The following is a 21,169-nucleotide window of genomic DNA, read 5'->3' on the forward strand; positions in this document are numbered from 1 at the left end:
TCAAAAAAGTATTCAGCCAGGCATGTTGGCTCACATATGTAATCCCAGGTTGTGGTAGAAGGATCGCTTGAGCCCAGTAGTTCAAGGCTACAATGCGCTGTGATCACACCACTAAACTTTAGCCCAGGCAACAAAGCAAGACCCTGCCTCAAAAAGGAAGTATTAGATTATATTCAAATCTATGTGCTGTGCCCTATATGCTTCTGAAAATATCTGTGTAAACAATGCCTTCAGTTTGGGTTCAACTTCAAGAGTATCAAGTGCTGAAGGATAGGTGGTTCTACATGATGTTGTAACATGTTAGTTACCTGATGGCCTGAGGTGACGTTTCAAATGGAACATTTCTGTTGTACTGGGCATCCAAAACATAAGCAGCTGCCAGGAGAAGATCCTGTTCCCCATAGAGAGAGTAAGGGAGACCAAGTCAGAGCAGGAGAGGATATTTTTCTTTTTCCTTTGTAAGTGTGCAGCAAGTATAAAAGAAGCTCCCCTTTGCCTCTCCCCAGGCCCGCTCTCCCAGAGGTAGCCAACATCTAAACAGTGTTGCCTGCACACCTCCGATGTCTCCCTGAGCACAGAGAATCCTGCAGTGGGGCTGGGCCCAGACACTCTCCACTTTCTTGAATTCAAATACAGACTCTCAGAGGAAATGAAAATAAGCATTGACTAGAGCATGTACTTGTACCTAAATGGTATATTCATACATACATATATTCACATATGGTTAAGTACACATATATATTCAAATACAGTCATGTGCCCCATAACATTTTGGTCAACAACGAACCACATACGTAACAAGGGACCCATAAGATTATAATGAGGTGAAAAATTCCTACCATCTAGTGAGTTCATAGCTGTCATAACGTCATAGCATGATAAAATACATGATTGTGGTGATGCTGGTGTCTACAAACCTGCACGGCCAGTGGTATAAAAGTCTAGCACATACGATTATGTATGGTACATTAAATTTGATAATGACAATAAATGATTATATTACTGGTTTATGTATTTAGTATACTTTTTATGGTTATTTTAGAGTGTACTCCTTCTATTTATTAAAAAAGTTAACTGTAAAACAGCCTCAGGCAAGTCCTTCAGGAAGACTCCAGAAGAAGACATTGTCATCCCAGGCGATTACAGCTCCATGAGTGTTATGGCCCCTGAAGACCTTCCAGTGGGATGAGATGTGGAGACAGAAGACAGTGATATTGAGGATCCTGACCCTAAGTAGGCCTAGGCTAATGCCTGTGTTTGTGTCTTAGTTTTCAATAAAGAGTTTAAAAAGTTAAGATTTTTTTAAGTTTAAAAATATTAAAAAGCTTATAGAATAAGGACATAAAGAAAGAAAATGTTTTGTTAGCTATGCAATGTGTTTTAAGCTGCTATTGCAAAAGAATCAAAAAGTTTATACAGTAGAAAATTTATAGTAGGCAAAGGTTAATTTGTTATTGAAGAAAGAAAAATATTTTGTACAAATTTAATATAGTCTAACTGTGCTGTGTTTCTGAAGTCTACAGTAGTGCACAGTAATGTCCAAGGCCCTCACAGGCTCTCACCACTCACTCACTGACTCACCCAGGGCAACTTCCAGTCCTGCAAGCTCCATTCATGGGAAGTGCCCTATTCATTTTTTACCTCTTATATGTATTTTTACTGTACCTTTTCTATGTTGAGATACATGAATACACCATTATGTTACAGTTATCTGCTGTATTCAGTACAGTAATATGTTGTACACGTTTGTAGCCTAGAAAAATAGGCTACAGCCTAGGCGTCTAGTACGTAATGCCATCTGGGTTGGTGTAAGTACACTCTATGATATTTGCACAGTGATGCAATCCCCTAAAGATTTATTTCTCAGATCTTATCCCTGCTGTTAAGTGACACATTACTGTATATATACATATACATACAAACAAATCCGTAACACAAAATTATATACTACATATTTATACTACATTATACATGTATATACATATAAACACAAAATACAAAATTCCTTTTATATTTGCAAGTTTGCCAAAGATGTTGAGCAACTGGAACTCTCATACATTGCTGGTAGGAACAGAAAATGGCATGTTTACTTTGGAAGACAGTTTGGTAGTATCTTAAAATATTAAAAAGTATGACCCAGCCATGCTACTCCTAAGTGTTTACCAAAAGAAAAGACAGCATATGTCCACACAAAGACTAGTACATCCAACCCAAGTATGTGGCTCATGTCAGACACCTCATCCCAAAGCTGCCCATATACACATATGTTCATCCAGCTTAACAGCCCCAAACTAGAAGCCAACAAAATGTCCATGAACAGGTGAGTGAATAAACAAAATATACTGTATCTCTACAATGGAATACTACCCAGCAATAAAAAGGAATGAGCAACTAATAGATGCAATGAAATGGATGACTCTCAAAATAATTGTGCTGAGTGAAAGAAGCCAACCGCCTCCCTAAAAGAGTATTCACTGTATGATTCCATCTGCATAAAACTCTAGAAAATAAAAACTAACCTACACTGACAGAAACCGGATCAGTGATTGTGTGTGGGCAGGGGGAGGAAGACAGGAACAGGCTGGGCATGGTGGCTCATGCCTGTAATCCCAACATTTTGGGAGGCCAAGGGGGGCAAATCACTTGAGGTCAGGAGTTTGAGACTAGCCTGGACAACATGGGGCAACCCTATCTCTACTAAAAATACAAAAACTACGTGGGCATGGTGGCATACACCTCTAATCCAGCCACTCAGGAGGCTGAGGCAGGAGAATAGCTTGAACCTGGGAGGCGGAGATTGCAGTGAGCCGAGATCGTGCCACTGTACTCCAGCCTGGACGACAGAAAGTGACTCCATCTCAAACAAACAAATAAACAAAGAGATAACTAAGAGAGAGAGATTAAAAATAGGCATAAGAAAACATTTAGTGGGCAATTAATATGTTCACGATTCTAATCACGGCATAACTATCACAAAGGTATTTATATATCAAAACTCATCAAGCTGCATACTTCAAATAAATGTAGTTTAGTGTGTATCTATTATAGTTTAAAAAAGCTGTTAAAATGCCCAAAAAGAAAAACAAATCAATGGATTAAAAAATTGATGTGGAACAATCATCTCATAGATGAATTAACTGCTGTAAGAGTCAATTGCTTTTTGAGCAACAGGTATGTTTAGAGCTGGTATTGCAATTCTTAGAGGCAGCTTGTTAAAATCTAAGAAGTACCATATAAATGTGTTTAACACTTATCACACATTTTTCTTTTCTTTTTTTTTTTTCTTTTTGAGATGGAGCTTCACTTTGTCGCCCAGGCTGAAGTGCAGTGGTGGCACAATCTTGGCTTACTGCGACCTCCATCTCACAGGTTCAAGCGATTCTCCTATCTCAGCCACCCAAGTAGCTGGGATTATGGGCACTCACCACCACACCCTGTTAATTTTTGTATTTTTAGTAGAATCAGCATTTCACCATGTTGGCCAGTCTGGTCTTGAACTCCTAACCTCAAGTGACTCACCCATCTTGGTCTCCCAAAGTGCTAAGATTACAGGCATGAGGCACAGCACCCAGCCAAACATTTTTCCTCTACATATTTAAAAAACATTCTAGTAGGAAAACTATTAATATCGATTTTTTTTTTCATTGAACATCTTTAACACTGAGGAAGAGTACAGTTCCCAGGATATGCTTAGAAATATATTTTTGGTAGAAAATGCCTCACATCAACAAAAGTTGGCTTTTTTTTAATGAACACACACGAACGTTAAGAAAATTCCCTTAAGGCTCAAAAAGATCATACTCAAAGAATTCTGATATTGAAGCTTTTTTTTTTTAGATAGAGACTTGCTCTGTAGCCCAGGCTGGAGTGCGGTGGCACAATCTCGGCTCACTGCAACCTCCGCCTCCCGGGTCCTAGTTCAAGCAATTCTCCTACCTCAGCCTCCCAAGTAGCTGGGATTACAGACATGAGCCACCATGCCCAGCTGATTTTTGTATTATTTTGTAGAGGCAGGGTTTCACCATGTTGGCCAGTCTGGTCTTGAACTACTGACCTCGTGATCCGCCCACCTGCCAAAGTTCTGGGATTACAGGCATGAGCCACGGTGCCCTGCCGATATTGAGGCTTTTTAAAAAATATTTATGGCAAAATCTTTTAAGGCCACTGTTGTCCCAAATTTAAAAGATGATGCTGCGAACATCTTTATAGTCCCAGTGAGGCAATTTGTCCACAAACTTAAGCAGTTAACACTCATGGATTTGAGATGCATCCTTCATATGCCTTCCAGGTAGAGAATGGAAAAAAACACTCACCAGCAATGCCCCAGCCAGTCAGGCCCTGGGGGTCATCTCCATGAAATAGACCCCAGACATTGAATGACAAGTACCACATCACCCCACCAACTGCCATCTGAACTCATCCCTGCTGTTTTAAAATCTGCTGATTCTTTCATATTAGCCACTTCACCTTTACAATAACGTTTCAAAGGTTTCCCATTTTTAACTAGTATTACATTTCTGACATCGATCGCCTTTTAAAATCTCATCTACTTTATGTTTTGGTTCTAATTGCCTTCCCTCTCCTCCTCCCTCCCATTTGTGTGCAACTTCTAAGTGTCCTGTGTTTTCCGTGGGAAGTGGTACTCTTAGAAGACAGGCTTTACTATAATGAGCTTGTTTATTTGAACTAAGGCCATTTGTATTTTCCCTTAAAACAAACTGTTTTTATCCAATCCAAGAATGTGGATTATGTTAGACATCCCATTCCAAAACTGCACATACTTTTCAAGTTTACATGGGAACCATTGTCCACATGCAAAGACCAAATAGCAGATGTTTCTTCAGATACAGCTAAAATGTGGCTGCAAACCTCAAAACAGCACCCCAGCTATGGGAGGCATTGGTAACTGTAGGGGTGGTGATTCTTAATTCCCACAGCATATGACAATCACCTTAACAGCTTTTAAAGACCCTACCAAAGTCCAAGTCACATGCAGACCCAAATTGCATCAGACCCTCTGGGAGGTGGAACCCAGGATTAATCTTTTAAAGTTCACGAGTGATTTGAATGTGCAGTCAAGACTGAAAACCACTGATGTAAATATGGACACTTTCCTGCTATTTCTTGTATTTTTTTCATTTTCCTTTATTCTTTTCTTTCTTTCTTCTTTTATTATTTATTTATTTATTTACTTTGAGGCCGGACCTTGCTCTGTTGCCCAGGCTAAAGTGCAGTAGTGTGATCATGGCTCACTGGCAGCCTCAACCTCCCAAACTCAAGTGATTCTCCGGCCTCAGCTTCCTGAGTACCTGGGGCTACAGAGTGTGTGCCACCACACCCAGCTAATTACTGTATTTTTTTGTAGAGACAGGTTTTGCCGTGTTGCCCAGGCTGGTCTCAATTTCCTGGGCTCAAGCAATCTGTCCACCTTGGCCTTCCAAAGTGTTGAGATCACAGGTAACAGCCACTGTGCCTGCCTGTTTTCTGTTTGAATTGCACCATGACAATAATTGCCTTCTCTTGATTTTTTCCTTCTCTTCTTCTCAGAGCTGTGATATTTCTTTTCCTCCTCCCAACACTTAAAAATGTTGTTAAGAATTTTGTGTTTTCTCTCCCAACCCCACCCTACAACTCTGGGGAAGACGAATCACTTGTAATCCCTTAGAGGGTGAAAAGAACGCAGTAAGGAGGGAAAGATAGATTCCAGAGGCTCTCAGTGGAGACTGCAAGAAAGCTCCTTCTCTATGTACCCAGCAAATGCCTTCTTCAGTATTAACTGCGGTAGGAATAAACCACCGTAAGCTCCCAAATACCTTTAAGTCATTCAACAAGAACCTAGGCAAAATGCAAAGTTGTTGATAGAAGTGCTTTGAAAACAGCCAATATGTCTTGTTTATATAGGTAAGAAAATTAACGTAATTAACTATAACTTAAGGGAAAGAGAAGTTCCCACACATTTTAAGTTAAATTCTTCCACATCTCCATTTTTCTTTCCAATTCCAATGCTCCTTTCCTTACTAACAACACTACACACTAGTCCCCCCATTATTTGAGAAGAATATGTCCCAAGATGCTCAGTTGGTTCCTGAAACTGAGCATGGTAACCAAACCCTGTATATACTATGCCTTTTTTATCTGATAAGCCAACGGCTGCTAAGTGACTAGCAGGCAAGTAGTGTCTACAGCATGGAAACGTGGGACAAAGTGATGATTCAATCCCAGGCGGAACAGAGCGGGACATCTGGAGGTTTTACCATGCTACTCAGAATAGCAGACAATTAAAAATTTATGAGTTGTTTATTTCTGGAACTTTTTATTGGATATTTTTGGACTGAAGTTGACCTAGAGTAACTGGAACCACAGAAGGCAAAACCAAAAACCATGGATAAGTAAGGCTACTGTACCTTCTGTCTCCCTCAGTACCCCCTGTCCTCCTACAAGCTCTTCCTGTACACTGATACAATAGAGTAGTACTGCTTTCCCCATGAGACCCCCTATTCAAAAGCATCAAGTGATTTCTCTGTCCAATCAAGTGCAAAACCCTTGGCTTAGCATTTAGGGGCTCCTAAATGTCTCCTCTCCTTTCCTCTCCAATTTAATCTTCCTCACTCTTCCTTTAGGAACACTCTTCTCTAGCCAAAATTGGTGAACTTGTCCACTGTCCCTCTATGGACCCACCTCCATGCCTGATCTCATGTTCACCTAAAACCAGGAGTAGCTTTCCCAGTTTCCTTCATTGGAAACCTGTCTCAAATTTCACTTTTTCCATGAAGACTGGCAATCCCAGCAGCTTCTATTTCCATATAGAAAGACTGCCTGGAGGAGCTGGGGTTTTGACATACATTGTGGACATTTTATACAAAGAAATAGCTGCTAGGGATAGGACAGGGCACAGCAGCTGTGGGAGAAGGGTGAGAGAGTAAGTGGCAGTGAGGTGTTGGGATAAAAACCTTATGTCCCTCTATAAAGAAAGTAGCAAACCAGCAACGAATAGGCCAAGTGCAGCCTAAAGTTGTGTTTTGTTTGGCCCAGAGAGTGTTTTTAGATGCTGGCTGCTCATTTAATTTTTTAAAAACTGGAGCTTACACAAAAATTTGAACTTCTCGCTTCTCTTTAAAAGATTATAACATTTGGCTATGCTGCACTGTATTTCAACAAGTTCTTGCTACCCACCCTGATTCTTGGTCACCTGAATAAACACTTATTATCTTCCCTAATTCTGTGGGTCAGCTGGGCAGTCCTGGTCTGGGCCAACTTAGCTGATATCTGTGGTCATCAGGGGCTGGATGGTCTAGAATAGTCTTGCTCACATGTATTGGCCATGTGCATCCTGCAGCAGGCTACCCAGGGCTCTTCCACAGGTGGTGGTCAAAGTTTCCCAAGGGCATCAGGAGAGCAAGCACCAATGTTCGAGTGCTTTTCACACCTCTGCCTGTAGCCCAACTGCTAATAACCCATTGGCCAAAGCATGTCTCATGGCCAAGCCGATTCAAGGGCTGGAGAAACAGAACCCACCTCTTGATATAAGAAGTTGCAAAGGCACATTGCGAAGAGAGTATGTATTCAGGGATGGGAAGACTTTCTGGCCATTTTTGCAATCATGATAGCCACAGTCAGCTGGAGGTGGGTAGCTCTGGTATTCTTGGGGCAGAGGACATGCCATCCAGGTCATCGGAAGCCCCACACCTCTCCCTCACGGAATCATTCCTAGCTAGCACACTGGCTTTTTGTTGCTCCTTGGACCACCTGAGTAGAACACTTTCTCAAACCCTCCTGGTTACTGCAAGCAACAGCTCTGCAAATTGCTAAGAAGGAACACCAAGGGACTAAGACCCCAAAACAGGGTAATGCAAGATCTGCACGAACAGATTTAAGAATAAGAACATTAGTCCGGGATCCAAGATGGCTGTTTAGGAACAGCTCAGGATTACAGCTCCCAGTGAAAGCACAGAGGGTGCTGCAGGCGATCCCCAGGCAAGCAGGGCCTGGAGTGGACCTCAGCAGACCTACAGCAGAGGGGCCAGACTGTCAGAAGGAAAACCAAGAAACAGAAATAACCTCATCATCAACAAACAGAACATCCACTCAGAGGCCCAATCTGAAAGCCAGCAATTACAAAGACGATAGGTGGATAAATCCATAAAGATGGGAAGAAACCAGCGCAAAAAGGATGAAAACACCCGAAACCAGAACACCTCTCCTCCTAAAAGGGATCACAACTCCTTACCAGCAAGGGAACAAGGTTGGATGGAGAACGAGTGTGATGAAATGACAGAATCAGACTTCAGAAGGTGGGTGGTAAGAAACTTCTGTGGACTAAAAGAACATATTCTAACCCAATGCAAAGAAACTAAGAACGTTGAAAAAAGATTTGACGAAATGCTAACGAGAATGGACAAAATAGAAAGGAATATAAGTGAATTGATGGAGCTGAAAAACACAACATGAGATCTTCACAAAGCATGCACAAGTATCAACAGCCAAATTGACCAAGCAGAAGAAAGGATATTAGAGGTCGAAGATCAACTCAATGAAATAAAACGGGAAGGCAAGACTGGAGAAAAAAGGGTAAAAAGGAATGAACAACGTCTCCAAGAAATGTGGGACTATGTGAAAAGCCATCATCTACGTTTGATAGGTGTACCTGAATGCGATGAAGAGAATGAATCTAAGCTGGAAAATATTCTTCAGCATATTATTCAGGAAAACTTCCCCAACCTAGCAAGGCAGGCAAATATTCAAGTCCAGGAAATACAGAGAACACCACAAAGATATTCCTGAAGAAGAGCAACCCCAAGGCACATAATCATCAGATTCACCAGGGTTGAAATGAAGGAGAAAATACTAAGGGCAGCCAGAGAGAAAGGTTGGGTTACCCACAAAGGAAGCCCATCAGACTCACAGCAGATCTCTCAGCAGAAACCCTACAAGGCAGAAGAGAGTGGGGGCTTAAAGAAACATCCTTAAAGAAAAGAATTTTCAACCCAGAATCTCCTATCCAGCCAAACTAAGCTTCATAAGTGAAGGGAAAATAAAATCCTTTGTGAACATGCAAGTACTCAGAGATTTCGTTACCACCAGGCCAGCTTTACAAGAGCTCCTGAAAGAGGCTCTACACATATAAAGTAAAAACCAGTACCAGCCACTCCAAAAACATGCCAAATGGAAAGAGAATCAACGCAATGAAGAATCTGCATCAACTAATGGGCAAAACAGCCAGCTAGCACCAAAATGGCAGTATCAAATTCACACATAACAATATTAACCCTAAATGTAAATGGGCTAAATGCCCTAATCAAAAGACACAGACTGGCAAATTGGATAAAAAGACAAAACCCATCGGTGTGCTGTATCCAGGAAACCCATCTCACATACAAGGATACACAAAGGCTCAAAATAAAGGGATGGAGGAAGATTTACCAAGCAAATGGAGAGCAAAAAAAAAGCAGGAGTTGCAATTCTCATCTCTCATAAATTAGACTTTAAAGCAACAAAGATCAAAAGAGACAAATAAGGAAATTACATAATGGTAAAAGGATCAATGCAACAAGAAGAGCTAACGATCCTAAATATATACGCACCCAATACAGGAGCACCCAGATACATAAGGCAAGTTCTTAATGACTTACAAAGAGACTTAGACTCCCACACAATAATAGTGGGAGACTTTAACACCCCATTGTCAATATTAGACAGATCAACCAGACAGAAAATTAACAACGATAACCAGGACTTGAACTCAGACCTGGACCAAGCAAACCTAATAGACATTTACAGAACTCTCCACCCCAAATCCATAGAATATACATTCTTCTCAGCACCACATCACACCTACTCTAAAATTGACCACATAATTGGGAGTAAATCACTCCTCAGCAAATGCAAAAGAATGGAATTCATAACAAACAGTCTCTCAGACCACAGTGCAATCAAGTTAGAACTCAGAATTCAAAAACTAACCCAGAACCGCACAGCTTCATGGAAACTGAACAACTTGCTCTTGAATGTTGACTGGATAAACAATGAAATGAAGACAGAAATAAAGATGTTCTTCGAAACCAACGAGAATGAAGACACAACATACCAGAATATCTGGGACACATTTAAAGCAGTCTCTAGAGGAAAATATATAGCAATAAGTGCCCACATGAGAAGAAAGGAGAGATCAATAACTGACACCCTAACGTCAAAATTGAAAGAGCTAGAGGAGCAAGATCAAAAAAACTCAAAGTCTAGCAGAAGACAAGAAATAGCTAAGATCAGAGCAGAACTGAAGGAGATAGAGACACAAAAAATCCTTCAAAAAATCAATAAATCCAGGAGCTGGTTTTTTGAAAAGATCAACAAAATAGACAGACCACTAACCAGATTAATAAAAAAGAAAAGAGAGAATAACCAAATTGATGCAATAAAAAATGATAAAGGGGATATCACCACAGATTCCACAGAAATTCAAACCATCATCAGAGGTTATTACAAACAACTCTATGCACATAAACTAGTAAACCTGGAAGAAATGGATAAATTCCTGGACACTTGCCTCCTCCCAAGCCTAAACCAGGAAGAAGCCGAAACCCTGAACAGACCCATAACAAGGTCTGAAGTTGAGGCAGCAATTAAGAGCTTGCCACCCAAAAAAAGCCCAGGTCCAGATGGGTTCACAGCCGAATTCTACCAGACATACAAAGAGGAGCTGGCACCATTCCTTCTGAAACTATTCCAAACAATACAAAAAGAGGGAATTCTTCCCAAATCATTTTATGACACCAACGTCATCCTGATTCCAAAACCCGGCAGAGACTCAACAAGAAAAGAAAACTTCAGGCCAATATCCATGATGAACATAGATGCAAAAATCTTCAATAAAATATTGACAAGCCAATTGCAACAGCACATCAAAAAGCTTATCCACCATGATCAAGTAGGCTTCATCCCAGGGATACAAGGCTGGTTCAACATACGCAAGTCTATAAACGTAATTCACCACATAAACAGAACCAAAGACAAAAACCACATGATTATCTCAATTGATGCAGAGAAGGCCTTTGACAAAATTCAACAGCCCTTTATGCTAAAAACCCTCAATAAGCTAGGTATTGATGGAACGTATCTCAAAATAATAAAAGCTATTTATGACAAACCAACAGCCAATATCATACTGAATGGGCAAAAACTGGAAGCAGTCCCTTTGAAATCTGGCACCAGACAAGGATGCCCTCTCTCACCACTCCTATTCAATATAGTACTAGAAGTTCTAGCCAGAGCAATCAGGCAAGAAAAAGAAATAATGGGTATTCGAATAGGAAAGGAGGAAGTCAAATTGTCTCTATTTGCAGATTACATGACTGTATATCTAGAAGACCCCATCGTCTCAGCCCAAAAGCTCCTGAAACTGATAAGCAACTTCAGCAAAGTCTCAGGATACAAAATCAATGTGCAAAAATCACATGCATTCCTATACACCAATAACAGACTTAAAGAGAGCCAAATCAAGAACGAACTTCCATTCACAATTGCCACAAAGAGAATAAAATACCTAGGAATACAATAAACAAGGAACGTAAAGGACCTCTTCAAGGAGAACTACAAGCCACTGCTCAGCGAAATAAGAGAGGGCACAAACAGATGGAGAAACATTCCATGTTCATGGTTAGGAAGAATCAATATCGTGAAAATGGCCATACTGCCCAAAGTAATTTACAGATTCAATGCTATCCCCATCAAGCTACCAATGACCTTCTTCACAGAACTGGAAAAAACCACCTTAAACTTCATATAGAACCAAAAGAGAGCCCACATAACAAAGTCAATTCTAAGCAAAAAGAACAAAGTGGGAGGCATCACACTACCAGACTTCAAACTATACTACAAGGCTACAGTAATCAAACAGCATGGTACTGGTACCAAAACAGAGGATATAGACCAGTGGAGCAGAACAGAGGTCTCGGAGGCAACACAACATATCTACAACCATCAGATCTATGACAAACCAGACAAAAACAAGCAACGGGGAAAGGATTCCCTGTTTAATAAATGATGTTGGGAAAACTGGCTAGCCATGTGCAGAAAGCAAAAACTGGACCCCTTCTTGACACCTTACACTAAAATTAACTCCAGATGGATTAAAGACTTAAACATAAGACCTAACACCATAAAAACCCTAGAAGAAAATCTAGGCAAAACCATTCAGGACATAGGTGTAGGCAAGGACTTCATGACCAAAACACCAAAAGCATTGAGAACAAAAGCCAAAATAGACAAATGGGACCTAATCAAACTCCACAGCTTCTGCATGGCAAAAGAAACAGTCATTAGAGTGAATCGGCAACCAACAGAATGGGAAAAAATTTTTACAGTTTACCCATCTGACAAAGGGCTGATATCCAGAATTTACAAAGAACTAAAACAGATTTACAAGAAAAAAACAAACAAGCTCATTCAAAAGTGGGCAAAGGATATGAACAGATACTTTACAAAAGAGGACATACATGAGACCAACAAACATATGAAAAAATGCTCATCATCACTGGTCATCAGAGAAATGCATACCAAAACAACATTGAGATACCATTTCACACCAGTTAGAATGGCGATCATTAAAAAATCTGGAGACAATAGATGCTGGAGAGGATGTGGAGAAATAGGAACACTTTTACACTGTTGGTGGGAGTGTAAATTAGTTCGACCATTGTGGAAGACAGCGTGGCGATTCCTCAAGGACCTAGAAATAGAAATTCCATTTGACCCAGCAATCCCATTACTGTTTGCAATAGCAAAGACCTGGAACCAACACAAATGCCCATCGATGATAGACTGGACAGGGAAAATATGGCACATATACACCATGGAATATTATGCAGCCATCAAAAATGTTGAGTTTGTGTCCTTTGTAGGGACATGGATGGACCTGGAAACCATCATTCTCAGCAAACTGACAGAAGAGCAGAAGATCAAACACCGCATGTTCTCACTCATAGACGGATGTTGAACAATGAGAACACATGGACACAAGGAGGGGAGCACTACACACTGGGGTCAGTTGGGGGGAAATAGGGGAGGGACGGTGGGGGGTGGGGAGTTGGGGAGAGATAGCAAGGGGAGAGATGCCAGATGTAGGTGATGGGGAGGAAGGCAGCATAACACACTGCCACGTGTGTACCTATGCAACAATCTTGCATGTTCTTCACATGTACCCCAAAACCTAAAATGCAACAAAATAAATAAATGGGGGGAGAAAAAAGAATAAGAACATTCAAAAAGGCTGGGCGCGGTGGCTCACGCCTGTAATCCCAGCACTTTGGGAGGCTGAGGCGGGCAGATTATGAGGTCAAGAGATCGAGACCATCCTGGCCAACATGGTGAAACCCCGTCTCTACTAAAAAAATACAAAAATTAGCTGGGCATGGTGGCGTGTGCCTGTAGTTCCAGCTACTCAGGAGGCTGAGGCAGGAGAATTGCTTGAACCTGGGAGGCGGAGGTTGCAGTGAGCTAAGATCGCACCACTGCACTCCAGCCTGGCACCTGGTGACAGAGTGAGACTCTGTCTCAAAAAAAAAAAAAAAAAAAAAAAAAATGAAGCACATAAAGTATCAAGAGGCCACCACAAAGAACTGTCACAAAGAAACGGCATAAGACACAGGCTGTCAGCCCTGGTGGTACTTTTGAATCACTAAGTAGCCTGAAAGTTACTATTGCCCAGGACATATCCACATCAATTACATCAGAATCTCAGGGGTAGAGCCTGAACTGGTTACAATCCTAAAAGCTCCCTAGCTAATGCCAGCCAATGGCAAAATTGAGAATCACTGGCACTGGGTTATTTCATTTCAAAGTGGAAAGTGCTGATAAATTCCCCCAAAGAAGTAGATTGCCATCTTAGTAGTCAAAAACGGAAACTCCAATCGGAAGAGTCCTAAAAAAGCTACTTGAAAGGAGAGGGTGTTGATGCATTTCAGGTGACTAGGCAGGTTCTAGTTACATGAATCCAAACTAATTCTTAGACAACGTTAGCCCAGTTATATTGGCCACGGAGTGCCCAAGGTCAGAACCTGGGGAGGGAAGATCTAGACACTATCTCTGATTTAATGACACAATCAGTGCTGTTATCTTAGATGGCAGGAGCAAGGCCAAAGCTATGGACAAAGGAACTTCCCCTTCCTTCTCCTTTACCTGCTCCCTTGAGATTTAGGAGACATGGTAGAATGCATCTGCTGGATGTGGTCAAGCCCCTTTGGGAGACCAGCAGGCCAGGGAGGGAGGCCAATGCACCAGAGGTTTTTTTTTTGTTTGTTTGTTTGTTTTTAAGATGGGGTCTTGCTCTGTTGCCCAGGCTGGTGTACAGTGGCACAATCATAGCTCACTGCAACCTCAACCTCCTGCCTCAAGCAATCTTCCCTCCTCAGTCTGTGGAGTAGCTAGGATTACAGGCTTGAGCCACCTTGCCTGCCTGGCAGAGCTTTTCAACCCCACACACAAGCCTGCCCTCTGGACCCTCTCCAGCAGGCTTCAAGAGCCCAGTGGGGAGCGGCAGGGGTGATAACGCCGCAGCCCAGAGCTGAAGGGGGCCAGTTCAAGACTGAGAGGAAGAATGAACCAAAACACTCTCCACCTCCCACACACTTGCACAATGCAAAGGAGATGCAGCATCGACCCTGAGGGGTCTAAAGATTGGCTGTCATGACTGTGTGCCAGGCACTGTGCCAGGGCCTGACCGACGTTGTCACCCACGGTCTTCATGACTTTTGCCAGCCCATTATAGTGTAATTCAGGACTCAGATTTCCTGAATCAGAGCAGGGGCTCCTGCCATTGAAGTTCTCGCCTTTCTCTCCACTGTCTTAGTTCTTGCACAGTGCAAGAACTGAAGAAGGGTCGCTTGGAAGCTCCAACTCTTTCAAAGAAGCTCAGGCTGTCTCAGCGAAACTGTCCCTGAGCAGCTGGGCAGCTGCGCAGCCCATCTGCTGTGTCCCGCAGGCATCGGAAGAACTGGGGCTGCATCAGCACTCCCGCGGCCCACATCCTGCAGACTTCTTTCCGGGCGTTTCCCTGCAGCAGGACCCTTGGTTGTTTTCCTGTTGCTTTGGAGCTACGTGGGGGCGCGCACTGGTCTCTGAGACAAGGGTGCGCGCCTCACTGAGTGAAAAAGGCCCCCAACCTGGAGCCCCGGCGCGGATGCCAGCTCAGCAACGGAGAGTGGGAGGCTTGTCTAGACGCTTGGGCTTGACAGCTCCCCAACTGACTCCAGTGTGCTAGCTGCGCTCCAGCTGGCCGTGCGCCTTCCGGATTAGCAGCCAGTGTGGCTCCCGGGGCGCAGGGGACCGAGGAAGACCCAAAGCAGAGGGGTTCCTAGTCCCTCTTGCGCCCACGGGCCCTCATTCCCTGCAGCCGGCAGTGGCTTCCAGACGGTTCGCTTTCTCCCTGAGAGCCCTGGAGGTGCCTGGCACCAGGAGGGCAATCGCGGAGCTGGAGGCGCTGCCGTCGGGGCGCCCTGCGGGCGCAGCCTGAAAGTCCTACTTACCTCCCGGGTCGGAAGATCTTCGGGGGACTGCGGGCGCAGGCGGCTCACCCTTGCGGCTCGACCAGCCCAGGGCATCGCGGCGGCTGCGCTGCGAGAGGGGATGTGCGGACGTCGGGGCAGCAGCTGCGGCGGATTCTGCCCTCCTCGGGCCGGCGGGAGGACCGGCCTGGGCGCGCGGCGCTCGATCCTTCACGTGACCACGGCGGGTGGGCCTGAGGGCGGAGGACCGGCAACGGCGGCGCTGGCTCCCCGACTCCGGCCCCTTCCCCGTCGACTCGCTGGACCCAGGGCAGGGAAAGCGGATCCCGCGGCCTGAGGGGAGCGGGACGAGCTAGGGGCCGCGTGGGGAAGAGCTTGGGCTGGCGGCCACGTGAGTTAGAGGTCACCTCGGCAAATGGCACCAACTGTGTAGCCTGGCAATGGGACAGTGCCTAGCTTTCTGATCAGGAGAATAGAAGGATGCCTTCCTCCCAAGTTTGGAGAATTAAATCAGGTAATGTAGGAGCCGCGGCTGCAGCTGGCCAAGACCCAGTAATTATTAGTTCCCTCCCCGTCCTAGGGGAGCCCCCAGGAGAGCATAGTGCGAGCATCTAGTGGGGCCCCTCGGGGCAGATCCCTCCTGAGAGGTGGCGCCGGCCCGTCCCTCTTCCCATGGGGAGCTCCAATTTCCAGCCCGACCTGGAACTCAGGGTTGCCAGAGCTGCTGAATTTTCAAGAGAAAGCGGAAATCAGTTTTAATGGGTTGGCTCCTGAGTTTTTAAAACGTTGATCATGAAGTTAAAACAATAATAATGATAAGTACTTGGGGGCCAACTGTCAGTTAAGCCCTGGTAGGCGGAGGAGGTGGTCCTGGGCTCCTTTGTCCACCAACTTCACAGACTCCTGTCAGAGGAGAGAGAAGCCTGGAGGAGCTGCGACTGTCCCTGTCACCTGGCAGGAGGTGTGATGTCCCTCTGGGCGGTTCATCAAGACTTGGTGCTAGGCCAGGCCAGTGGCTCCTGCCTGTAATCCGAGCAATTTGGGAGGCCAAGACTAGAGGATCGCTTGAGCCCAGCAGTTTGAGACCAGCCTAGGCAACATAGCGACACCAGATCGCTTAAAAAATAATAGTAAATAAGGCCGGGCGCGGTGGCTCAAGCAGGTAATCCCAGCACTTTGGGAGGCCGAGGCGGGTGGATCACGAGGTCAAGAGATAGAGACCATCCTGGTCAACATGGTGAAACCCCGCCTCTACTAAAAATACAAAAAATTAGCTGGGCATGGTGGCGTGTGCCTGTAATCCCAGCTACTCAGGAGGCTGAGGCAGGAGAATTGCCTGAACCCAAGAGGCGGAGGTTGCGGTGAGCCGAGATCGCGCCATTGCACTCCAGCCTGGGTAACATGAGTGAAACTCCATCTCAAAAATAATAATAATAATAATAATAGTAAATAGCCAGGCATGGTGGCACACCTACAGTTGGCTACTCAAAGCAGAGGTGAAGGATGGCTTGAGCTTAGGAGGTTCAGGCTGCAATGAGCTGTGATTGCACCACTGCAATCCAGCCTGGGCAACAGAGCAATACCTCTCTCTAAAAATAAAAATTAAATAAAGACTTGGTGCTAGGTAATGATTTCTAGCAAGATCCAGGTGGGAGACTGGCAGGCAGAATTACAGTCCTCTAAGAGAATTCACACCCTAATTTCTGGGACTGTCTGTTACTTTACAAGGCAAAAGAGCCTTGTGGACAGGTTTCTAATGAGTTGACTTTTAAATATGGAGGCTATACTGGATTATCTGAGTTGGCCCAATGGAATCACCCAGTGGATGAGCCCTTAAAAGTTAAAGATGAAGGCAGAAGGGAGAGGAGAAATTTGAAGCTTATGAAAGACTCAGTGTGCCTGGATGGGACACTGCTGCCTTGAAGATGAAGGGAACTGTAAGGAACTAAGTTCTGCCAACAACTTGAATGAGTTTGAAAGTTAATTCTTCCTCAGGGCCTTCCAGAAAGGAACACAACTTGCTGACACCTTTATTCCCACCTTGTAAGACACGGAGCAGAGAATCCAGCCATGCCTTGCAGGACTTCTGACATAGGAACTGTGAGATAATGAACGGATGTGGTTTCAAGCCCCTAAATTAGTGGCAATGTGTTATGCAGCAAAGAAAGCTAATACAGGACACCGACCTGCATTGTAACGCCAGAATTGTGTTCTCACTGGAGGCTGGCCTGCAATGAGAACTGCATGTGGCCACAGTTCCTTGGCAGTCATGCCAGGCATGCCAGGCATGACACTTCCACTCCTCTGCTTTGACTGTTACCACTCAGTTCTAACATCCCCTGAGAGCCCTCTTCAACTTCTCCAGGCCAAAGGATGGCTTCCTTTCCCTGCTCATCACACTCTTCATGCCAATAACTTGAATGAGCTTGGTGCTTGGTGCTTCAGTTCATCTATGTGCACATGTTGTCTGCTCCCCACCAGGCCACAAGCACCTGTTGGAGGAAGGGAACCGGAAATCTTTGTCTTTGAATCCCAAGTTCTGGGCACACAGCAGGCATATGGTGGCTGAAATGGTAAAGCAAAATTTCTACGAGCATGTAATCAATGGTCCTTTTCTACAAGGTATCTACCTTTTTAAAAGAGGAAATTCAATTGTTTTGGGGAAACTAGTGGGTTTTGTTACATGGATGGGTTCTTTAGTGGTGATAGTTGAGATTTTGCTGCACAAATCACCCAAGCAGTGTAAATCATATCCAATATGTAGTCTTTTATCCTTCACTACCCTTCCCCTCTTTCCCCAGTGTCCTCAAAGTCCATTATATCATTCTTATGCCTTTGAGTCTTCATAGTTTAGCTTCCACTTAGATGTGAGAATATGTAATATTTGGTTTTCCATTCCTGAGCTACTTCACTTAGAATAATGGTTTCCAGCTCCATGAGGTTGCTGTGAATGTCATTATTTCATTCCTTTTTATGGCTGAGTAGTATTTCATGATGTATATACATACCACATTTTCTTTATTCATTGATTGATGGGCATTTAGGTTGGTTCCATATTGTTGCAATTGTGAGTTGTGCTGCTATAAACTTGCATGTGCAAGTATCTTTTTTGTATAATGACTTATTTTCTCTGGATAGATACCCAGTAGTGGGATTGCTGGATCAAATTGTAGTTGTACTTTTAGTTCTTTAAAAAATTTCCACACTGTTTTCCATAGTGGTTGTACTAGTTTATATTCCCACCAGCAGTGTAAAAGTGTTCTCTTTCCACCACATCCATGCCAACATCTATTTTACGTTGTTTTTAAATTATGGCCTTTCTTGCAAGAGTAGGTGGTATCTCATTGTGGTTATAATTTGCATTTTCCTGATCGTGATGTTGACTATTTTTTCATATGTTTGTTGGCTATTTGCATATCTTCTTTTGAGAATTGTGTATTCATTTCCTTTGGCCACTTTTTGATAGTTTTTTTTTTTTTTTTTTTTTTTTTCTTGGTGATTTGTTTGAGTTCGCTGTAGATTCAAGATATTAGTCCTTTATCAGATGTATAGTTTGAGAATATTTTCTCCCACTTTGTGGGTTGTCTATTTACTCTGCTGATTATTTCTTTTGCAGTACAGAAGCCTTTTAGTTTAATTAGATCCCATCTATTTATTTTCGTTTATGTTGCATTTGCTTTTGGGTTCTTGGTAGGTAATGAACTCTTTGCCTAAACCAATGTTTAGGAGAGTTTTACCAATGTTATTTTCTGGAATTTTTATGGTTTGGGGTTTTAGATTTAAGCCAGCCTGCCTGCCTGCCTGCCTGCCTGCCTGCCTGCCTTCCTTCCTTCCTTCCTTCCTTCCTTCCTTCCTTCCTTCCTTTCTTTCTGTCTCTCTCTCTCTTTCTTTCTACAGAATCTTGCTTTGTTACCCAGGCTACAGTGCAGTAGCACAATCTTCTCTCACTGCAACTTCCACCTCCTAGGTTCTCGTGCCTCAGCCTCCCCACTAGCTAGGATTACAGGTGCCCACCACCACACCTGGCTAATTTTTTCTATTTGTAGTAGAGACAGGGCTTCACCATGTTGGCCAGGCTGGTGTTGAACTCCTGACTTCAAGTGATCCGGCCACCTTGGCCCCCAAAAGTGCTGGGACTACAGTTCTGAGCCCCCATGCCCAGCCCAGATTCAAGTCTTTAATCCATCTTGAGTTGATTTTTGTATAAGTTGATAGATGAGGATTCAGTTTACTCTTCTATATGTGGCTTGCCAGTTATCCCTGCACCATTTGTTGAATAGGGTGTCTTTTTCCCACTTTATGTTTTTGTTTCCTTTGTCAAAGATCAGTGGGCTATAAGTATTCGGTTTTATTTCTGGGTTCTCTATTTTGTTCCATTGTCTACTTGCCTATTTTTATACCAGTACCATACTGTTTTGGTAACTATAGGCTTATAGTATAAAGTCAAGTAATGTGATGCCTGCAGATTTGTTCTTTTTGCTTAGTCTTGCTTTGACTATGCTGGCCTTTGTTGTTCCATTCAAATTTTAGGATTACTTTTTCTAGCTCCATAAAAAATGCTGATGATATTTTGATGGGAATTGCATTGACTCCATAGACTGCTTTTGGCAGTATGATCATTTTCACAGCATTGATTCCACCCATCTATGAGCATGGAATGTGTTTCCATTTGTTTGCATTCTCAGTGATTTGTTTCAGCAGTGCCTTGCAGTTTTCCTTGCAGAGATCTTTCACCTTCTTGGTTCAGCATATTCCAGCGTATTTTATTTTATTTTTTGCAGCTGTTGTAAAAGGGATTGAGTTCTCGATTTGTTTCTCAGCTTTGTTGTTGGTGTACAGCAGTGCTACTGATTTGTGTACATTGATTTTGTATCCTAAAACTTTATTGAATTCATGTATCAGATCTATGAGCTTTTTGGGTAAGTCTTTTTTTTTTTTTTTTTTTTTTTGAGATGGAATCTCACTCTGTCACCCAGGCTGGAGTGCAGTGATGTGATCTCGGCTCACTGCAACCTCCGCCTCCTGGGTTCAAGTGATTCTCTTGCCTCAGTCTTCCAAGTAGCTGGGACTACAGGTGTGCACCACCATGCCTGGCTTATTTTTCTATTGTTAGTAGAGACAGGATTTCACCATGTTGGCCAGGCTGGTCTAGAACTCCTGACCTTGTGATCCACCCACCTTGGCCTCCCAAAGTGCTGGGATTATAGGTGTAAGCCACCGCACTCTGTCTGGGTGAGTCTTTAGGGTTTTCTAGGCACGTGAATATATCACCAGTGAACAGCAACAGTTTGACTTCTCTTTGCTAAGTTAGATGCCCTTTATTTCTTTCTCTTGTCTAATTGCTCTGGCTAGAACTTCCAGAACTACACTGAATAAAAGTGGTGAACATGGGCATCTTTGTCTTGTTCCAGTTCTCAGGAAGAAAGCTTTCAACTTTTCCCCGTTCAGTATCATGTTGGCTGTGGATTTGTCAGAGGTGGCTTCTATTACCTTTAGGTTATGTCCCTTGTATACCAAATTTGCTGGTTTTTATCAAATGCTTTTTTGGCATTGATTAAGATGCTTATATGGTTTTTGTTTTTAATGCTGTTTGTGTGATATGTCACATTTATTGACATGCGAGTATTAAACCATCATTGCATTTCTGGTATGAAACCCATCTGATCCTGTGGTAT

General features: G+C 43.3%; 1 protein-coding gene across 2 annotated transcripts in view; it reads right to left on the minus strand.

Moving 5' to 3' along the window:
- Window positions 1–15,685, minus strand: part of LOC116526941 (two pore calcium channel protein 2-like) — a 46,115-nt gene extending 30,430 nt beyond the window's left edge. For both annotated transcript variants that reach the window (XM_032243695.1, XM_032243694.1), the window contains exons 1-2: window positions 15,516–15,685; window positions 309–391 (exon numbers count right to left, since the gene is read on the minus strand). In XM_032243695.1, the coding sequence (XP_032099586.1) occupies window positions 309–391; window positions 15,516–15,590 (158 nt within the window). In that variant the 5' untranslated portion in view covers window positions 15,591–15,685. The remainder of the gene's footprint in view (window positions 1–308; window positions 392–15,515) is intronic.
- Window positions 15,686–21,169: the final 5,484 nt, after the last annotated feature.

This window comes from Sapajus apella, unplaced genomic scaffold (genome assembly GCF_009761245.1).
Source record: "Sapajus apella isolate SASKATOON/1434 unplaced genomic scaffold, GSC_monkey_1.0 scaffold52, whole genome shotgun sequence".
Taxonomy (NCBI): Eukaryota; Metazoa; Chordata; class Mammalia; order Primates; family Cebidae; genus Sapajus; species Sapajus apella.